Source organism: Puntigrus tetrazona, chromosome 14 (assembly GCF_018831695.1).
Source record: "Puntigrus tetrazona isolate hp1 chromosome 14, ASM1883169v1, whole genome shotgun sequence".
NCBI lineage: Eukaryota > Metazoa > Chordata > Actinopteri > Cypriniformes > Cyprinidae > Puntigrus > Puntigrus tetrazona.
This window is the reverse complement of record NC_056712.1, coordinates 11,982,058-12,004,907: the sequence shown is the minus strand read 5'-3', so window position 1 is coordinate 12,004,907 and position 22,850 is coordinate 11,982,058. Positions and strand designations below refer to the sequence as shown.

The 22,850-nt window shown below is 37.2% G+C and overlaps 1 protein-coding gene across 1 annotated transcript; it reads left to right on the top strand.

The window, feature by feature from the left end:
- The first annotated feature begins 1,081 nt into the window (after positions 1-1,081).
- On the top strand, positions 1,082-16,647 carry b4galt1l (DP-Gal:betaGlcNAc beta 1,4- galactosyltransferase, polypeptide 1, like). The gene is given in 7 exon segments (XM_043257145.1): positions 1,082-2,101; positions 3,276-3,383; positions 3,386-3,510; positions 7,931-8,118; positions 11,679-11,801; positions 14,506-14,610; positions 14,848-16,647. Coding segments are annotated over 7 exon segments (1,059 nt in total). The 5' UTR covers positions 1,082-1,821; the 3' UTR covers positions 14,978-16,647.
- The last annotated feature ends 6,203 nt before the right edge of the window (positions 16,648-22,850 follow it).

Here is a 22,850-nt window from a genome sequence, read left to right as displayed (position 1 = left end):
TTTAAATAGCTTATTAAAAATTATATATATATTCATCAATGGAAATTAGTAGGTTTGGATCTCAGCTTGAGGACCTTTCCCAATCCTATCTGAAACATCATTTAAACAAATCTATTTTACGAACATAGTGTTATATTTTATGAGGCCACAAGGAGGCGACAGACAACGTGAGAAGAGAAGGCCATTCCGCAGGAAAGAATGAAAAAATGATTCCTTTTTACAGTCTGAAGTAACAAAGTATTTCATGAGCAATACATCTATACACTAATCTGTTGACTGTTTTGTCATTGTTTTATTTAATTGAAATACTCATACTGTTTATTATTAATTTTGTGACCAACTCTTCTGCGATTGAAGAGATACCAAAAGTAAAAAAAAATCTGGGTGGTGTAAATACATCGTAAATAATCGTGGCTGTGAGCTGTTAAATTCAGTCTTTCTGAAATATAATATCTGTGTCTCTCAAATGAAGCATTTTTGTACTTTATATGTAAAATTCAAAGGGTCTTAAGAATAGTTAACTGAACCTAAAAAGTTCAACAAAAATTAAAACAAAAAACTGAAATATTTTATTTTTTATCTCTTTTTTTTCCTTCATTTTATGTACTAAATTAGCTTATATACATATATATATATATATATATATATACATATATATATATATATATATATATATATATATATATATATATATATATATATATATATATATATATATATATATATATATATATATATATATATATATATATAGATATAGAGAGAGAGAGAGAGAGAGAGAGAGAGAGAGAGAAAAATACTATATTAGCACCGGTTACACAGCTTTCAAGTAATGTTAAATAAACAAAACTAATATATTAGTGAAATTAAACGTATACATGCAGTTTGCTGCCGGTTTCGCAAACAACTCACTGTGCAAAAGCAAAACACGTGCTGAGAGCGACTTCCCGAAAGCGCCCGGTTTGTAGACGAACGCTCCAGGAAGCTTTTATTTTGAAGCCGCGCTTCCTCTCGCTGACCTCACGTGATGACGCAACCAGCTCGTCGGCCTATCGTCAAGCGCTGCTCGGCAGCGGATCCGCCCGCGGAGCGCTCACAGATCAGGACTTTTACGAGCTCGCCTCGGCTCTTCCCCAGCGCGTATGAACCGATCGGAAAGCTCTACGCGTAACTGTGAAGTCTGGTTTGGGGTCTGTCCGGAAACCTATCGCCATCTCCCTTTCGATACCGTTGTCGCGGACGGACATTTGTCATGTTAAAACATCGGGGATTTGGAGACGCGGCGGGATTTTGAGAAGATTATTTCGACGTTAAACTTCATCTGGACCAGAAAGAGTTTTACGTCTGATTTCGTGCCGTGAAGACACGTTACTCCTATAAACTCTTATAACGAACTTAACGGTTGCGTTCACGCACGTTTAGACGTCAGTCATGATCGGCGTTGAGCTTCAGACCTCGGCTTTTCGGTAGCTTTGCTTGTAATAACGCTGTAGTTTTAATTGAAGGAAATGTAAGTTAGTCGACCGCCTGTTATTAGCTGAGGACTGAGCTAAGCTGTTGAATTATTCAAAATTGTAGCTGAATTGGCTAAAACGTTTATGTAAGTCATATATATATATTTATATAAAATTATATGTATTTTTATATATAGATAAAACAGTGTTTGACTTAGTTCTTGACTTGTAAATGAACATCAAAATATTAGAAGTTCCTCAAAACCCCAGGAAACAGAAAGTACATAGGACGTGATTAATAGGGTTAGAGTGTAAATAGAGACCATTTTTCAAAAGAGTATCTATAGCTGTCTCCAGGATTTCTACAATGCGGGATGCCCCCGGGAATTTCAATCTCCTACACAGGACTTGCTCTCTAGTTGTGCTGCTATGTTTCCTTCACATCTCTGTCACTGTCATATACTATATGAGAAATTCGGATTCAAGGCAAACCTTCGTACAAAATCAGCAAAGCCCTCAGATCCACAGGAAACTGGCCGAACAGAGAGTCTCTACAGAGGAGCCACCACAGAGACTACCGTCTGTGTCTAATGTCTCAGAGACGGAGAGAAAGCTAGAAACGTGCCCTGACAATCCTCCTCAACTGGGTGAGCTGCTGTTTTTATCTCTGAGACCTTGCTTCAGAGGGAGAGAGAGTATAATTTAATCATTTTAGATTAGTTACATGCTTGTTAAACACACACACACACACACACACACACACACACACACACATACATACATACATGCATGCATGCACTGTGAAGTTTTTTTTTTTTTGTATTACAGTGTGAAAACCAAGACTGCATTCACTTGATCAAAAATGTAGTAAACAGTAATATTGTAAGACATAGGTTTCTGTTTCAAATATTGTTCTTTTGAGTAGTTTTGAAAAAGCATTAAACATGAAATCTAAATACATTTTTAAAAAAACTTTTGACAGGTATGCACAATTTTTAGTTTAACTATTTAAACATCCATTCGACCGATGGGTTTCTTCCCCCTCTTTTTATGCGCTTGTCTATTTAGTTGGCGAGTATCACAAAAGTAGACATCAAGAAAATTAGGTATATGTAAAGGAACATTACTCTTTATTCAAAATATGCACATTTTTCCAATTGATATTGGTTATGTTCTGGACGTTTTTAAATTCACCCGTTTTTGTCCGTCTTGTCTGTTCTAGATCGGTTGTTTTTAAATAAAAAAGCCTTTGTATAATAAATCCACATGCAGGTTTACATTCTGCCAATGTATTGTGATTCAGCGCCGTGTAGTATTTCTGAGAAATTCCTGGTTGTTATAAATGATGTGACCTGTCACTTTGTGTTCCCTCTGTCCAGATTCCAAAAACAAAAGCGTGTTTTTACAGCTGCCGTGACTCTAGATGTTACCCCTCTCTCTAACCTTCTGTTGAAAACACAACAAATTCATCTCTCTTGCGCGAGCGTTATATGGAAGTTTTCACCTTATCTGCTGATTCATTAGCTTCACTGAAACCCTGTGTCGTAATGGAAAAATTGGCCAAGAAGCTTTGTGTTACACGGTTATTTTGTCTCGGCTATCTTTCTCTTTTGTCAGACAACATTGACACTGCTGCTTGTGGCAACAGTAGTATGATAATGTAATTGGATACACCTTAGCGCGTTGAATAATAATGAGATCTCTAAGGAGATATGGTTTACTTCAAGATGCAAAGTAGCACCTGGTTGCTTATTTTGCTGTTTAAAAATGCATTTCATGCCTCCATAATAAAGCACGTCATTTGTGTTTTGGTTCTTTTAGTGGGTCCGCTTCGGGTTGAGTTTTCTGACCCGGTCACCTTAGACCTGGTGAGGACTGAGAACCCAGGTTTGCAGCCCGGCGGACGCTTTAAACCCACAGAATGCATTGCCAGCAGAAAGTGGCCATCATCATCCCCTTCAGACACCGGGATGAGCACCTCAAATACTGGCTGTATTATCTACACCCCATCCTACAGCGCCAACAGCTGGACTACGGCATCTATGTCATCAACCAGGTTTGTCAGAGCAATAAAACTTTCGCAATCTTTGACCCGCCAGTTCTCAATCTGCAATTGCAGAAGGGTTCAAAGGCCTGTGGTGCACTTTGATGTTATCATTGAGTCGGAGGTTAAATATCTGCTTGCCTGTTAACATAGGTATTTGTTTCCTCTCAAATTAAAGTCCGATTAGATGCAAGTGAATAATGTGGCTTCGCCCATAGCTCTCTTTCTGAAGTAGATGGGGTTAACGTAACCATGTGGAGAGCTTTGTTTAGAAATGTCATTTAATGGTTCAGATAAAGCAAGGCAAACATCAGAGGCAGCTCGACTTTATTTAAATCCTCTTGTCGGTTTTGAAGTTTGCTGTATCTTGAAACATTTGAGCTCAGCGTTTGCTATCAGTGAGGATGAGTTCCGCTTAAAAGCCGAGTTTTGTAATATCCTACGTCTTTTAATACATTGTCTGCTCCCTTTTGTTATCTGGAATGTAAACTCTCTGTTACCCGGGGCGTGCTGGGGCATGAAGTTTGGCATGTGTTTTGCTAAGCGAGCTCTTTTTCTCAAAGTCCTCTTTTCTCTTTCATTGACCATTTTGAGTGATGTAGCTCACAAAAAAACGCTCGTTTACAATTACAAACATGCTTGGAATTAAAATCTATTAACACTGGTTAACTGATACTGTATTTTTGGCATCTCTACATTTAGCATGACTTTCCATTTACGTTTATTATTGTGGCAGACACTTTTATCTAAAGCAACTTACAAAGGAGGAACATAGCATGAAAACTTCATGGGAAAGAGTAGAACAAAAGCTGAATTAGAAGTACTAGTATGCAGATTATCGAATATGAATGAATGGTGTTATTTAGTGTTACTTCTATATTCTTACCTCATTAAAACTATAATCCAGCCGAACACCTCTTAAATTCCTGAATTATGTTTTTAGTATTATTATTTTGTAAAAAATTTTTAGATTTTAGAAATCCACAGCAAAAAAAAGTAATATCCAACTGAAAGCCTTTTATCTTAAGCGCTATCTTTACATTAAATAAATGTTTATTTAAATCTACATATATCCATAGATGATTCTCAACATCAATTTCAGTCCTACAGAAAACGCTAATGTGCTATAATTGAATGCACATTAATGCCAAATTTTTCATTTTAATTTGTGTACCTTCCTTAAAATCCGTGTAAAGTCAGTATCTAATGTGTGTTCTGAGTTTGTCACACCAAAGAAAAATGTGTCATTGACCACCCAGCAAGTACATTTGAATAAGGTATCAAAATCGTAAAAAAAAAAATCAGTGCTGCATCAAGTCTTCTAGTTTCGCGGGAGGGGCAGTGCTTGGTAGCATTTAGACTCGCCCAATATATCACGTGAATGGTGAAACTCCTCCATTAAGTTTTATATAGTTCAGCCTTTGTAACTTATTTCAGCAATGCATTTCTAAGATTTATAATGCGTTCATAAACAGTTCTCAAAATTGACTTTAAGTTTGGGAATTCTTCAGCTATTCCTCTCCATCAGAAAAAAAGTACAGTTAATCAGTTCTAAACCAAGGTACATTACACAGTAGTTTCCTTAGGCTGTGGTAGAGACAGCTGCTGTTTGTGGTTGGGCATCCTTTCAAAAAAAAAAGGCCTGTTGTCATCATTCAGTACATGCCCATGACATTACAGACTGGAATGAGGTGAGAGACAGTGCTGCAGTCCTTGTCTCTCCTTTATTTGGGGCTCTTAGAGAACAGATGTTTTCATCCAATCCATTTCAAACAGCCAGTTATCAGTGGTTTGGGAATTTTTCAAGTAAACGAAAAGACTAATGTGTATCGTTCTGTGCAGCTTTGCACTAAAAGCATCCAAATGAGCCTGCCAAGAAGGTCTTGGACCTGTCTTCTCTGATTGTGTCTTCTCTAAAGTGTCACTTGATTGTTCTTACTAATTGTTCTCTTGCTCTCTTTGCCACCCCCTTCTTTTCTCTGCACCTCGCATTTATTTTTTCACCCTTCCATCCTACATTCCTTCCCTTCTCCCCTTTCAAACCGAACCCCTTTTAATGCGCATCAGAGGCCCTTGCTCTTGGGAAAAGGTGAGACGCCTGCTTGCTCTTTCTCTGGCCAATCACACTACACTTCACTGGCTGCGTCTGACGAATGGTAATGTTGGCTTCTTGATTATCTGTTTTCTGTCTTTTCTGTCTTCGGCTAATAATTCCTTCCTTATTTTCTCTGTCGTTCTCTCTGCCCTCTATCTCTCACTCTCTTAAGTTCCTCATTTTCCCAGGGATGGCAGTCCTTTGCCAAAAATAGCTATGTTTTGTTTTGCAAAAGTGTAATTTGATCACTTCATCTAATCTTTTAAAACTTGTGACTTTTTAAAAGTTATTTGTTTATTTACCGGTGAAAAGTAATCCACCCTTTACTCGCACTTATGACATATTCTGCTAATCTTTCTGCTGAACACAAGGAAACTATTAAATAAAAGTACATATAATGAGGGTTAGTCTCTTTTAAATTGATTAGCCTGTATTTATTTTTCTCTAATGTCCTATTTTCTGAAGTTTGCATCTATCCGTGCTGTGCTGACGTCTGTCCTGTAATATACGAACACTGAAGCTCTTCTTCACTTTCAGTTCTTTGTGTCTTGATTTCTCTAGGGTCTCAATCCTTTTGTCTATTTTTTTTTTTTAACTCCCTAAAATGTGAATGAATCCTCCAGTGACACATTGCAGGCCAACGATCAGATCTGGTTGTTGACATGCGAGAACTCTGCTTTATGTCAAGTCAAAAGATGACTTTAGAACAGGACAATCTGGTTCTTCAAAGCCAAGTCTCGCTCTGAATGTGAAGACCACGTCCTCTAAATCAATCACGAATGTCGTCTGCTCCACTGGAACAAACACACCTCAGTTCTTTCAGAGTAGCTCGTTTGAGTTGCTTTGTGTTATAAAAGAGAGGAATGCTACTCTCTATCGGGTGCAAAGGGGTTAACGGGTAGCTTTGGGCTCCTGAGGCTCCGCCGTCATTAGATTTCTTCACGCAAGCTCAAGTGCAGCCATGATGCTCTTCGGAGTGAGAAAAGGTGGGCTCCAGACAGGGAGCGCGTCCATTAATCATGAGTCAAAGGCCCAATGCCAGCAGGAAGTTTGAATGACAGTTGGAAATGTCAAATTTTGGCTTTCCAGGATCACCTTTGCAAAAATGTACCATGGTAACCATAGATTCTGCCATTGAAGAAACAAAGAAACATTTTATTACTGTGAAACAGTAGTTTTGTGGGAAAGCCAAACCCTTTTAACCATAATTATTTAGTTAATATTTCAGTAATTTAGAACATTTACACAGTCAGGGCTTTTTGTCACCGTTTTGCAAACCCTCCTGTAAAATGGATAGCTTTCTTTCTTTCTTTCTTTTTCTTTCTTTCTTTCTTTCTTTCTTTGGGAAATAGCGCACAATACCACATTAGCTTTATTGTAGTAACAATAATTTGCATATTTTGCAAGACACTATAATTAATAATTACCATGGTCCCTTTTTGTAAAAAGGGGGAAAAATAATGTCAGCTTCCACAAAAAAAAAAAAAAAAATATATATATATATATAATAACAGATCCAGATCAGATATATATATATATATATATATATATATATATATATATATATATATATATATATATATATATATATATATATATATACACGTATATATGTATATGTATGGAAAGTTTTTATTCTTGTTAAACTAGTGGGATGTTTCATACAAATTAGATTAAATATAAATATTAGAATGGACAAATATAAAACTTTCTGGCCAAATACTAATAATGGGAAATTACATTTGCTTAATAATAATTTTTGTTGTATTTCTTAATAAATAAATGCTTAATAAATGTTTTTGTATTTTAAGCCTCATTCATATTAAAAATGTTTTTTTGTATTAGGCTAGAAAAAATGGCTTACTTTAATTAAAAACAACCACAAGGAAGTGTATATGGTAATGAATAATTTTCTTTGGGCTGATATTAATAGGAGACAACAATCTGAATGTTAAAGGTCATGTATTTTTGTATTTCCTTGTAAAAGCGTGTGTCACAGATGTCCTGTGTTGTCTCATATTTGTCTCCTGCTACCTGCCAACCATGCTGTGAAAGATTGAACGGATAGCAGTTACATTCTCTCATAAAGCAAGCACAAGTGCTCTGATTTGATCAGTTTAAACATACCGCCAGCTCTAAAAAAATCCTTTTTTTAATCATTTTTTAAAAAATCCTTTTTATGCCACAAAATGTAATGCTAAACATCACGCTGTTTTCTAAACATTTTAACTCATCTCTTTCACCATCCTTTCGTAAGTTTCAGTTTCATTTTTATAGAATGTGTATTTTTCAGTTTTGTATCATCTTCTCATTGTCTCTCTCTCTCCTTAATGACAGGATGGTGAGGATACGTTCAACCGCGCCAAACTCCTCAACATTGGTTACGCTGAGGCTCTGAAGGAGTATGACTACAATTGTTTTGTCTTCAGCGACGTGGACCTCATTCCAATGGATGACCGCAACTTCTACAAGTGCTATAATCAGCCCAGGCATCTGTCTGTATCTATGGACAAGTTTGGATTCAGGTATTTCTGGTCTTTGTTGACTGTTATCTCATGCCGTGGCTTAATGTTGTATTTTCAGCCACCATGCAGCCAAAATGTATTTATATTTCTACGGATAACAAATACACAGGCCAGCATAGACCAAACATGATTTGTTTGGACAGGGTATCTTCTAAATTACCTTGGAGTAAAATTGTGCAAATTTATACACTCCAGTGCATTTACATGAATATCAGCGGACGGGACTGCATTACAGTATTTGCATGAGATTTACTTGTGTAAATGTACTATAAACCACTTCACTTATCACTCAGATCACTTAAGAAGGTGGACTGGGATGCTTTCGTCGACGTGAACTTTTGTTGAATTTGTTTATTGTGCGCATTTTAAAATAGGATGTATATCACAGTCACATTTATATGCAGAGACGCATTTATGTGGCCAGGTGTAAATGGAACATTTTTAACAAATCTGATAAATAACTGATCAGAGAAAACGGGTGACCAGGTGTAAACAGGCCCTTAGCGAAGCCATTTGTTTGTACTGATGCAAAGCGTAGATAAAGTTAGTTATTTCATTTTTGTGGCGTGGAAAATCACTTTCTTTTTCTGGAAAAAAGTATTTTATTGTCTTGCATTTCGGGTTGAAAGTTTGGGGGCAGGAATTGTTTTTTAAAGAAGTTAATTAGTTAGTTTCAATCGGCATTAGGATGATCAAAAGTGACACTTACCTACAACCAAAACCTTCAACCTTCCTTTCTGCGTGGTGTGTGAAAATGGCGGAGTATTTAAGTACATATTTACAGCTGGTCTATTCGGAAAGGGATTAGCATTACCCAAGGCCATTTCTCCGAATGCTTTTTACGGAAGAGAAAAATCGCCGTAATCTTTACTGACGTTGTCCGTAGTGATTACTGAGATGGAGAAGCTCTGGTAATAATTACTTTCACCCCACCTCTCCGTGTAAAACTAAATGTACATGTAAAACTAGAATCCAAATTCTGTAGGAGCAGACCCTCAGTGGTTGGTCTATGACTTTTGTTTTGAATATTTCGGGTTACGTTGCTGTAAATGTGTTTTTCATTAATGTTTACGGAGGAACAAGTCGGCTTTATTTTCACTGGTAATCCACAACAGGCCTTAGAATGCTGTTGATTTAACCCGGTCACATTTAATCCAGAATATCCTTAAACTTTAGGTTACTCCAGCAGGACTTTGACCTGTGATAAGTAAATCGCTTTAACTAAAAATCAGTCAGACGAATGATAAAGTAGCAGTATTTAGATGGGAATATTCTAGTAACGCCACACATGATTCCCGTTAGGGCCTGTTAGGAGCTGAACTATCTGTCTGAAATGAAACCATAGCTTGTTGGAGACTTGTACCAGTGACCTTCAGCAGAAGCTCTGTGTAACATGAGTATGATGTATGCGAAGCCGTGTGTGCGTTCACGTGCGTCCTTTTGTATTTACAGTGAGCAATGAGGAAACGATAAAGGTTTAGTTTTTAAACTCCCACACTGAAGCAGTTGCGTTGCTCTCTTGTACGTTTTTTTTTATTTTTTATATAAGGTCTTTACGCCGTTCACTGCTAGCATGGGCCGCAAAAGCTGGGCGGCTTTTTTTTCCCACAAAACTTCAAAAGCATCTGGATGTAATTTGTAATTTTCGAGAGTTACCATGCGGAAGAACGTCAGACGAGAGCGGGCCAGAACCTGATGCAGGATGGTGTTTGCTCATTAATTTCAAACAGAGACACCTTTGTGGAGAGACGATTATTTAGAAACCGAAATGCATGTTGAAGCAAAATAGCAATCAAATGATGGTGCTAATGTTGTGACGATTGGAAAAAGTGTGCTTTTGCATGCTTCCCTCTATAATTTCCCTGTGTCTGAATTTGAATTGTATTTAGATACACTTGCTTTCCTCTTTTGTGTCACTGAATGTTATTTTGAAAGCACGCTCACTTTTCCCTTGGCTGTGACTTTGCCATTTCTAAAGGTCAGGACAGTCCTCCCAAAATGATATATATATATATATATATATATATATTATATTTTTTTTTTTTATTTACCAGTGCTGTTTTACTACTGATCGTATGTAATCTGAATTACGTAATCGGACTGCAAACGTGTAGTACTTGTAATTAGATTTATATCACATTTTAAAATGTTCTGAGTACTGTTGCTTTTTATAGATTACATGATTACAAATGAATTACACAGTGGCAGTAAGTTATACATAATTCATTGATTCTCTCTAATTCTTTATTTTCTAATGTATGCCATACTTTGAATACTCGCGATATCAAATGGCCATGTAAATGGCATGTTTATGAATTTGTGATGCTTCAGTGCCTGGGGACAAAAGATCCTCTCAGTCAGTTATGTATTAATGTTTTAATAATTGAACGACACATTCGGATGTTTGTATAATGCCGGTTAATGGTCACAGTGACTTGCAGGTTAACAAATAAAACATTTCACAGGTAAAAAATTTCATTTTAAATTGATATTTTTCTAATTTAATTAAATATTATCTTTTTGTCAATTGACCCTTTGCTCTTTCGCTGAAATGGTGAAGTGATTCAGAGTAGGTTTTAACAGCAGAGCTGTTTTAGCATGATAAAGAGTTGCCAGAGAAACAAATAACAGCGCTTCAAGTGGTTGTGTTGTTATATGCTGACGTGAGGTTTAGCAAAAAAATGTATGTAATGCTGTTCATGTCATGTTGAAATTTCTAAAACTGCTGAATGGCCGTTTCAAGAAAACTAAAACTGAAAAGTTGTCAGAACTGCAAAAATGCTTCTCCTCAATGCCAGCACCAAAACGGATTTAACTGTGGATTAGTAGCCAGTAACAACAGCTAAGTCCATTTCAGTTCAACAGTAATATCGTAGCTTCTCCCAGTAATGAAAAACCTTAAAACCTTAAAAACATTTCAAACTGTAGTTATGCTTAGATTTTAAGTATTTATTTGACTAAAATCAACTCTTTGTGAGTGTGTATTATTGTAAAATAATACAAAATAAATACAATATAGTCTAAGACATATTTTACAATCTTGCCTATTTTTGAAATGTTACTGCTGTTTAACAACATAATATTTAGAAGTACAATACATTTTGGTATTTTGTTTTTTTTATTATTATTATTTTATTATGTAACACCATACACTTCAATTTATTATTAATTAATTGTTTTGTTATTAAGAAATGTATTTCTTTTTATACATAATCCTACAAAACAATCTGTGATGTTCTTAGTTTGGTAAAAAGTATCTGGCACCGAATGGGTTAATCTGCTAGTTTCCTGACGGCCAGCTATTGCTGTGGTTATCACTATGTCAACCATCACACATTTGGGTTAGTCGGCTTAAAGCAAAACACAGAGGCAGGAGATGTTTATAGGTTTAAGTTCAGCCCCCTGCCAGTTCTCATTAGTGCACCGTCATTGAAACAGTCATTTCCCAGCAGAGAAAAATCAAGCTATATGCTGCACTTCTTCTGCACCACACGTAGCAACTGCCACGCAACTGTTCCTAAGTGTTTTTCTCTTTCTCTCTCTCTGTCCTTTTCTAACAGGTTACCATACGTACAGTACTTCGGTGGCGTGTCATCCCTGAGCAAGGAGCAGTATCTGAAGATCAACGGCTTTCCAAACAACTACTGGGGCTGGGGAGGAGAAGATGATGACATATTTAACAGGTCAGAGACCTTTTAAGAGAATGCTTCACCCTCACAGATTTATAGCATACGACAAGTTTATAGTTCTTTATAAACCATTTCTACCATGGATTCAGAAAAACAAATAAAAAGGTTATTGTGACATTTCTCACAATTCAGACTTTCTTCTCTTATATTAAACCCTGAACAGGCCTTTTTGACGTCAGATCTGCTTGTAGCTTACTCCAAAGATCTGACCGGATCGTTACTGTGAGGTGAATATGATCTCACGTGTACAGTAAGGACAAGCTCACAGTGTCGATATGATCGCGATGAAGATGTATACATTTCATTCTCAGCTTGCAGCTATTTTTACAGCTACGTTATTGTTCTAACTACAACTAGTCATTAGCCCGGCTAATCACAACAACGACTCGTGAAGAGTGAATAGACGGGCCAAGATCTAGCTGTTTTTAAAAAAGCTGTAAAAACATATTGAGATTGTTATAATACTGATACTAATACTGCACATATATATTCTCGAGGACATCGATATTAAAATAAATCTCCAAAAAGGCGCACGATATGGGCCTTTAATGTGTTTTCATCCTACACAGCTATGTTAACAGAGGAAACCTCTGATCCAGCAAAAACCGGAAACGTTTACTCAGCTGAAAGGTTCCATTTTAAGCTTCGCACTTCCTGTTGCTGCACTGTCAGCACTGTAAAATCAGAAAATCATCTCAAGCATGTGATATAGCGCACATACACACACACACACACACACTCTCAAAAGATTGGGCTCGGTGAGGTTTTGTTCTTTTTGAAAGAAATTTTATTGAGCTTGGATTTTTGCTATAGGGCTGTCAGATGATTAATCATCATGATTTATTTATTAGTTTGTGTTTATATAATTTGTACTGTATGCTGTATGTGTGTACTGTGGAGATATATATGGTTCTGTGTGTGTGTATTTATATATTCATGACGCATATACACAGTACAAACACTTTTATTTTGAATGTGGTTAATTGTTTGACAGCCCCGTTGACAATTTCAAATAAATACAATTTCTTACTATTGGTCGGAGAAACCTGGAAAAAAATTATGGTTTTAACAACAATATTGAGAACAATTGTTTTCAGTGTTAATGACGACAAGCACCATTATTAAAATTCAATTCAAGTTTATTTGTATAGTGCTTTTTACATAATGCTCTTTTACATCATTGCAAAGCAACTCTACAGGAAATGAAGTTTCTACTATATACGTAAATGTTGTATAAATGTCTTGTCATGTGTTTGGTCATCTCAGATCATTTAAGGTCTGGATCAAGACCGAAGCTTGTGTAATTCCTAGTTACAGAAACAGAGACACAAGTAAAGACAAAGTCAGCATAGCTGCTGTTCCATCAAAGAAAGAACTATTTGTTTTAGGTTTAATCTAGGTTTAAATGAAGAGAGTGTTTCTGAACCCCGAACGGTAGAGTTTGGGGGCAAAATGTGAAAAAAAGCTCTCTTGATCATGTGACTCTGAAGACTAGAGTAATAATGCTGAAAATTCATCTTTAACAACACTAAAAAATGAAGTGCAAAATAGTCAGATGTATTTTTAGTGTATTCTTAAATAAACGCAGCTTTGACGAGCAGAAGAGACCTCTTTTAACTCAAACATTTGAACTGCAGTGTAGTTGGGTTTAATAGCGTAGTATTACTGAAATGCCCTGGTTCTGTCTTCAAACAGTTTGGGTATAAACAGCATTCTGCCAACAGCAGGACATGGCAGATAAAACCTCTTATCATCAGGAAGGCAATAGCTGTTTAACGTCTTGTTGCATGTCGCAGATTATTTCCCAAAGCGGTCTCATTTCTCGCGTTGTTGTGTTTTTTTAGTGAGGGGACTTACACGACTGTTATTTAGAGGGTAGTGGAGAGTTACACTTGATTGAGAAATATTGTGATCTTGCATCATCCACATGAACACCTGCATCTGTCAGCTGCTCAGCTACAGCATTGTTTTTCCTGTCGAACACTCAGGAAAGAGAAGAAACTTACAGAGCAGGAAACTGCTTTTCATATTCAAAATGTCAAAGAGTACTGCGGGATACAGCAAACAACTAACCCCTACGTTTAAACGTTAAACTTTGGCACTAAAATGGCTTTTGCACTGTGTGTGCTACAGACATGAATAACTTTAAATGACAGAACTTGCATTTTTGTGTGAACTGCCACTTTAAGACTTTTGACTAGCAGTTAAAACAACAGGTGAAAGAAGGCATTAGCATAATGCCATGGCAACTGCAGAACAATGTGCTGAATAGAGCGTAACAGGTGCCTGTCCCTCTTTTTCAGTGACTCTGCTTCCAGGTTGTTGTTTTTTTTTTTTAAGTCTTTGTCAAATTGTTACAATCCATGAACCAGTTAATTAGAAATGCTCTTGAGGAAAAAAAAAAAAAATGTGCGCCCTGTCTTTAGAGCATCATGGGTAATGTAGTTTTTCACCAGGGATTCTGCTGTTAAATAATTATTTAAAACATAAGTTGAAATAATGCAAATTGATTGCTTTAGAAAATGAACGTCATTTTCAGTCACACTTTATAAACTCAAAAAGACCTTAGCAAGTCGAGCAAGAGCATATCTACATGATTTAGGAAAAATCTGTATCCATCATGTTATTGATTCTTTCAAAGGGACAGTTTTCCTAAAAATTAAATGTCTCTCTCTCTTTTTTTTTTTTTTTTTCACAGGGTTACCTCCAAAGGGATGTCTATATCAAGGCCTGACAGCATCATTGGAAAATGCAGAATGATCCGCCATGATCGAGACAAACAAAACGACCCCAATCCACAGAGGTAATTGAATATATTATAGCTTTAGGATCTCCGTACGTTGCCTTATTTAAAAGATAAAATTTTACGAGGATGAAAAAGTACATTTGTTACCTACTGTGCACTGAACTGAAATCGACAGATACCCACTGGTATCAGATTTATATATCAGATTTGTTTAACAATAAAAAAAACTCTTAAGTTGGTTTACGATATGTAAAATGCCTTGAGTAATGTTAATTATGTCATTTCCTGTCACAGGTTTGATCGAATAGCCCACACGAGGGAAACGATGGCAAGCGATGGAATCAATTCGTTAACATATAACATTGTTCAAATTGAGAAAGACCAACTATTCACCAAAATCACAGTGGATGTGGGAAAACCATGAGTCGAGCATAGAGACCAACCATAAAAACTAAATGAAACCACAGAAATGGCTGTGGAAAAACCAAACGTGCCTTGATATATCAAGTCAAAATGGATCATTTTCAAAGTGGATTCTATATTTTATTAAAAAAAAAGACTTGTAAGTACTGTTTTGCCATCTTTGCACATGTGATGGTGAACACGGGGGGCCTGGACTCCTTTTGCCCAGTGAATCAGAACTGATCGGCTGCTAAAGGAGACACGCAAGAGTTTCAGGTTGTCCTCGAGACAACGAGCCAAACTTGTTCTGTCTCGGACACTTCTGCTGAGGAAAAAAAGACTATATTTTGAGCCATTCGATGGGAGCAGCATCTTAAAAGTGATCGATGAAAACGTCCTTGTGGTGGGACAGTATGTGAGTTGCTGTGTGTGGGATTTTTAAGTTGGTGTGTCTGAAAGTGAATATTTAAAGGATCGATTTGTTAATCAGCAAGCTAAGCAATGCAAAAATATCGGGGATAAACCAATCAAGGGCTGTGGATATTTTAATCATATACCAGCAAACTGGCATTTTTGGGCTGTCACATTTTTGTTTACTTTTATTGCGACTTGCATCTCATTATCTTGTTGCTGTACCAGGTTATTTGTACTTTACAGAGCCTTTGTTATAATATGTCACCCTGTAGGGGTGAGATGTCTGAATGTACTGGTTTTTATTATGAAGTGCTTAATGCGTATCGGACCATTATTATGCTTGCTGGAACACCAAAGTGGTAACCTTGCATCTTAAAAGACATGAATTTACTCCCTTCCATTTGGTGCATTTTCTTTGCTGTATTTGATTTTTTATTTTTATTTTATTTTTTTTGAATAGCTGATCTATCCAGTCAAATGCAGCATTATCAGGTCATGCTTTCAGATTTGCTCGGTCCTTTATTGCATTGTGAATTTCTCAGATCTATGCTGTTATTAAGGGCACAAGAATATTCAAGCTCTCTACTGTAATGAAAACATGAAGCCATTGAGAACTTTGCTGAATTGACCTGTTGATACTTGTGTGTTTTTTTTTTTTTCTTTCTCCTATGTGCTGGTCTCCTTTTGAACAAAGCAAACGGTGTTTTATTTTAAAACCTGTCATCGTGGAAACCAAAAATGCCTTTCAACTCCGTCAGGGGACAAAAAGCAGACGAAGCAAATGAATGTATGTCAGCTGTTTTGCTCGAGTGCTTTTCAAGATGGCGACTAACAGCCCGTACACAATGTACAGAATGTTTAAGTTGCACAGCCAAATTTTTTCCTCAGTGCCGAGCACCCCAGAAGACCCATAGATTTTCTTTCCTGCTTAAAAACTCTCCAATGCTTTATAAAAAGCCCTTCGCACCAGGAAAGAAAACTACCTCTCCACACGGCACAGCACTCGCAAGCAGAAGCGGCTAATGCTGTCTCTCAAACCAAATGCTTTGGCAAATAATTGTAGCTTTTTTTTCCTCTTAAAGCGAGGTTTAAATCTTTTTAGACAATGGTCTTTGTTTGAGAGCCAGCACATAATTCAATTTATTTTCATGTTTTAATTTTCTTTTTTGATTATTCGTTTTCTATTTTGATGTTCCTCTTACTTAAGTGTAATGCAGTGAACAGTGAATGGAATTTTGGAATTGTGGAAATTATATAATTAAATTGTGTTTGATTTAACTCTGCTTGTGTGTTGTGACCTGACGTAAAAGACAGTAGCATGACGTGTTTGGCCAGAGGCAGCCATTATTGCTTTTTCAGCAGAGTATAGCTTAGAGGGGTTATTGTAACTTTCCATACTCAAACTCAAACCAGTAAATCTTGCAGTCTTACCCCAAGGCTGATGTTTTTTTTTTCTAGGTATAACATAAAAGAATGAATGGAAATATAAATAGACTATATATTTTTTATTATCTCTGAATCAGATAACCCACCAATTTGCTGTTTATTGACATGTTGTTTATAACTGACATTGAAGCAGTGCCAGGGGAAAAAAAAAAAACATTTTCAGGAAGTCAAGATAAACAATAGCCATGCTTTGGTTTTCTCATGGTGAGCTTGAGCTATCACCAACGACAATGTCATTAGCCGCCACTCTTTCTTCGAGTGGAGTGTATCCGTTGGATTCTGCCTCTGTTTGCGTACTATTCTAGTCACTATACACGCATTTTTGCATCTTTAGGTGTTTATTACAGTAATAGACATCCCTTTCATTAGGGTGTTTATTTCCAGGTTGTTCTGGCTTAACGATGATCACAGGTGTAGAACTTTTCTGTACAGTTCCAGGTGAAATCCCCAGCTGGTCTGGTTAACTATTCAAGGTAAATGAACTGTGGGATTTTTAAGGACTCGGGATGAATGAAGTGGGAATTAGAGCGCTGTTTGCACAAGGCCTGTCCTGCCCTGGAGAGACAAACTTGTTTCCTAGTGAACAAACTGGCCAGAGACGCCTTTCAGATCACCTCCGTGCAGAGAAACCAGCAAGACCAGATTAATGATCCGTGTTTTTAACAGCCTCAGTGTGGCCTGTGTCTGACCCGTCGAAAACACACGTGGCTCGTATTTCACCGTAAAATCTGAAGAATTTGCTAAAAGGCAATTAAGCACATTTTTTCCAATTTTGCATTACTTTATGAATTCTTATTACTGTTGGGCTGATAAATAAAGATATTTAAATGGAAGCACTTTTTGCACGATGGTATGCCGCTTTAAGTTTAGGTTAATTACAGTAATGATAATAAAAGCACTGATAACGCATTTTGATTATTAACATTTGCTTTATTATTGTAAAATTTAATTGTAATCTAACACATAAGCCACATGGCACTATTGCAGCTCGCTATTTATAGAATGTATTTATTTGTAACAGTAATAAAAAACGTTATAGACTGATTATACATCTAGAGTTCGAATTTAGGTGTGTGGGAGGCAAAATGTTTGCGTAAATATATTAGTTTTTACCTCAAAGATTTAAACAAATTTGTTTTAGATAACGTTGATCCTGGAGGGCCGGTGTTCCTGCAGAGTTTTTTGCTCCAACCCTAATAAAACACACCTAAACCAGCTTATCAGGGTCTTCAGGATGCAGTTAGAAATGGAGCTAAACTCTGCAGGAGAGTGGCCCTCCGGGATCAACGCTCCCCACCCCTGTTTGAGATCATTATCCTGTCAAGGTGTCTTAAAATTCTGACAGACACCACTCAAGAATCACCTTCACACAAACACACGCACATTTTTCACTCTGGACCGGACGGGTCTGGTGAATTTTACGAGCAGCTGTGTTGAAGAGAAGGTATGAAGAGAAAATATAAGTGATGGTGTCTCTGCATGAGCATTCTTACACAATTGTCTTTTATAACATGTAATAACAATGACAGACTGTTGCTCTGTCACACATCGCACACAAGTATACCGTTTTTATTTTTATCATTTTAAATGTCTAATCACTGATTCCATCTCTTTATTTTTTTTCCAAACGGCCAACCTAAAAAGTTTGCATGACAGAGGATCGAATATGATGATCAAGTAATCTGACAAAAGTGTTGACGAGACCCTAAAATTTACAATGATGCCAGCAATATTAATGCTGGTATAAACAGACCATGAGTAGGCATTTCTTTTTCCTGTGTGGAAGTGAGTCGACCTTGAATGTCTGCTGCAGGAAACTAAGACCCACCTGGCTGTCGTGACCTAAAATACAGAGGCCTCCGAGACTCGCATGTCCTGTCTGAATTCCAGGCAGGCTGAGTCCTGATACAGGGAACAAAAATGCAACAGAGAAGCGCAAGCAACGAAGACTGGGTTGCAGAACACTAGGAGGGGAACCTCTGTCACCTCTGTCAACACAGAAACCGACGAACCTGACCAGCAGTAACGTTTTATGTACGTAACACCCTTCCTGACCACAAGAGACTTTTAAACATCAAAACATTCAAATCAGTCAACAGAAAAACAGTAGGCTTTGCCTCTAATGATAAGTCACAGATTTGCCACATAACGCTCTCCTAACATTTGTTTTTGGTTATTTTTTTAAAAACCAAGAAGGTGCTCAGAGTATTTTTATTCATTAAACGATAGATAAAAACAAGATATGTTTTTATAATACATAACACACAGCGGGGTCATTAAAGCAGAGGTTAGAATAACGCTAGGGGAAAGACATTAGCTAATGTTAGAATAACGTTATGAAAATGTTAGGGGAGCATTATTCTACCGTTACAATATAGTTCTACAAAGCGGAAACTAATCTTCTATTTCTGTAAAGAAAACTTTCCTAGATAACCAAATACTAAAACTTAAAAAAGTTCTGGGTATGTTTGTTTTGGGTTTCCAGAACTTTTTAAGATTTACTAACAAAAACCAAAAACTAACCTTCTGGGAACCAAGAATTGTTGGTAGGGAACATGCAGTAGAGTATAACACTGTTTGCATTAGAAAGTGTGTTCATAAAAGAGAATTTGCACGCCCATTTTTAGATCAGGAAAGAGTTGGGTAACTTTAATTTTGATGGTTTTTATCTAATATTATTTTGCTAAAGCAGTTCAGCCATGATCGACTGTCTCAGACAAATAGTAAAAATCCTAAGATTCCTATAATCCTCCATCGTTAGTTTGTCATGTTCACCAACAGCCAGTTAATGGCCATTGAGATTTGGTTAAATTACGTCTGACAAAATTCGACAAACAACAAACTTTCATAAGCCACGATCAGCATTTATGCGAAATATTTCTTCTATATGTAGGGTTGACTCCGATCCTCATCTCCTCTACTGAATAAACTTAAATATTACAGTATTCACTGAAACATATACTCTCTTGTGTTATTTCCCAATAAGTATAAGGTAAGGCATAAATAAACCAGCTCGTTTACGTTATTCAAGCTCGCTAAGTTTGTCAGGTTCTTCAAAAACTTTAGAAAAAACCTATCGACAAAATCCTGTATTACGGTATGTAAAGATAATTATTGAAAATTCTAGGGTTTGTGTATCAACCGCACGATCCACATCAGTTTGCTCCTCCTGTGTTTGGCAGAACAGTAAATGCAGAGGCCAAACCGACTTTGATCCGGCCAACCTTGTAAGAGCTAATGAGAAGCAGAGATGTGTCCAATTTGTTGAGGGACATCTGTTTGTGCTTTTCGCTAACTTTACAGACGAATGTGGAAGACTACGGCAAGCTGGGAGCTAGGCGAGGAGGAGGAGGAGGAGGAGGGTGAAGAGGACGATGAACAAAAAACGGCTTTGAGAAAGTGGAAGAAGAGGATTCTGGAAAGCGTATGACCACTGACCACAACTGAGGCTGTGCAGCTGCAGCTTGAGCAGGCGGACGTCCAGCTGAAGCATGACAGCAGCTTTTCAGAGCAGAGGGAGGATTTTCTGCAGGTATTAGTGCTCCTCTGGCTCTTACGGTACATATCGCATATATCCGCCGAATGTAAGCGGTTTTAAGGGAACAGGGAGGTTTCCTGCCATTAAATGATGTCAAGCTAATGATGATGAACTGTGATTGCGATGTACTGAAGGTCAGTATTCAGAACCCGAGTCACGAAAGCCAGCGTCCATTCAGACAACGGGGTCGTCGGTGTCAAGCTTGTGTTTGTTATTTAAGACTTAGCAGAGTTTTCTCTTCTTGCGAGAGAGCGCTTGGCTAATGCTCCTTCCTCGGCAGGGATTATTTTTGTTGGCACTGAATGCACGGCCCATGATTCAGTGCTGCTCACGGGCTCAGGCCCCGGGAGAAGCATTAAACGCACATTCATGGAATATGCAGACACAGAAGACAGTGGCAGACGGGGAAAGAGCGAAACATTCGCAGTCTCTCACCTAGTCTGATGTGCGCTGCTCATCTAACTCTTTCCCTGAAATAATCACTGTGATATTCAGTGATACAAGATGAGAGCAAAGAATCATTTTGAAAGGATATTGCACCCAAAAATTTATGTTTTGTCATCTGCTATACTTACCTTTATATCGTTTGAAACTTGAACGCTGTTTTTTTTTCCCGTGGACCATGAAGGTTATTTACTGTAGAAGAAAATCAAAACCTAAAAACACATGACACATTTTATGTGCAAAGCATTCACGATATTGTCTATTCTATATAGAGTTACGACATGTAATCATTTCAATACTTTTTAATTGGTTAGTCAATAGACCGTCATTATCCTTATTTGCTACTTAACGGAGTGTCTATTTACACTGAGTAAAGTTGTTGGTAGAGGCTATTTACACTAACTCCGCCCACCAACTTTTGTATAATGTTGACCGGGCCAACCAATTGGCCCAGTCAACATTGTACAAAAGACGGTTGACTATTGTCAGCCCCAGAGGCGCAGACGGTTAAACATTTGTCTTACTAATTTTTATGTGCTTGACAACATTTGTCATAATAAGGATTCCCAAAATTTTGGGATTATTAAAACCTCAATGTATATATGTGACCTTTAATTTGGTTGTCAGGTGAATATGTTTCAATGTCTCTCATTAGATTTAAAAGAGAGGAATGGCCATCTGGCACACCCGGCATGTTGCAGTGGTGTAAATAATGAAGGGAGAAAAATTCAGAAGTGCTTGTCTGAACAGGTTCATTTTCAGGCACACTTAATAAAGACTTAACAGCGTGGGACAGAACGCGTAGAACCTGTATTCAAAACATATATATCTATATACATATATATAGCCCTGGTTTTGGCAAAAACACCCATATTAATTTGTCATACAATTAGGTACTTTTCAATCTGCAACAAAAAAGAAGTTGTAGTCTGTTTAAATAACTCAAAAACAAAAATGTTACAAGTGTAAAATTCTTCATGTTTTCATGTTTTTTCCGACAGCTTCGTGTTTTTTTTCTCCATAATGTTTAGTTACCAGTGTTCTATAACATATCTTATGTGTTCGACAGAAGAAAGAAACTCATCTTTAGGGTTAGTCATTTTTGGGATGTGCTATCTCTTTAAGCGTTTCATCTACAATAAAACAGATCAAAGTATTTCTGACTTCAGCTAACGTCACTGAGCATTCGGTGCCGTGCTCTTTCAGTCTTCGTGCAGAACGCCCACTCAGGGAGTAGAAACTGTGCTGAACTTTCTCCATTTATAGACATATTTGTCTTACTTTCAGAAATACTTTTATAATCCTTCCCAGCTTTATGCAACAATTCTTAATTTTTAGCTGTTATGAGATCCCTTTTGTTTGAGGCTTGGTTCACATGAGGCCATGCTTCTTGTCAATAACAAACTCACAAACGCTTGTAAGCATTTTGTTGGGCAAGGGCCCATCTCGTTAGACTCCATGTTAGACTCCATGTTAGTCTGTGGAGAAATCATTAGCTATCATTATAGATTTGCATTTCGGTCAAGACATGAATATGCATCATAGTGGTATGACTTACAAAACAGTTGCAGAAAATGCAGAAATCATACGTCTCCTGCAACGTTAATAGCTTAGCTCCTTAATTACTATTGAAAAAGGGCTACAGGCTTTGTGGTTTGCACGTCTAATGCGAGGCAGGTTTGGTCTGAGTAGAATAGGAGCTCAAATACATCGTTCTTGCGGTGACTCAAATCTTCCATGCCCCTGGTATTGTCTTGGACACTTGTCTGCATACATCAGTCATTCAATGAGGAAAACGTGCCCAGACACATCTTTCCATGTTGATCAGCATCTTCATGCAAATTTCACTTTAATTTACAAGAACTCCAAGTCAGAGCCCATGGGAACTCAATGTTAACTCGGCTAGAATCATCTGGCTGAGGAGCTTCATCAACTAATCAAGCTATAATTGCTTAGTCTAAATAAACAGTATTATTAAACGGCTCTCTGCTAAACTTCATTTGATTGGTCATGGCTTTCAGTATTTTTGTATAATAACCACTAAACTGCTGAC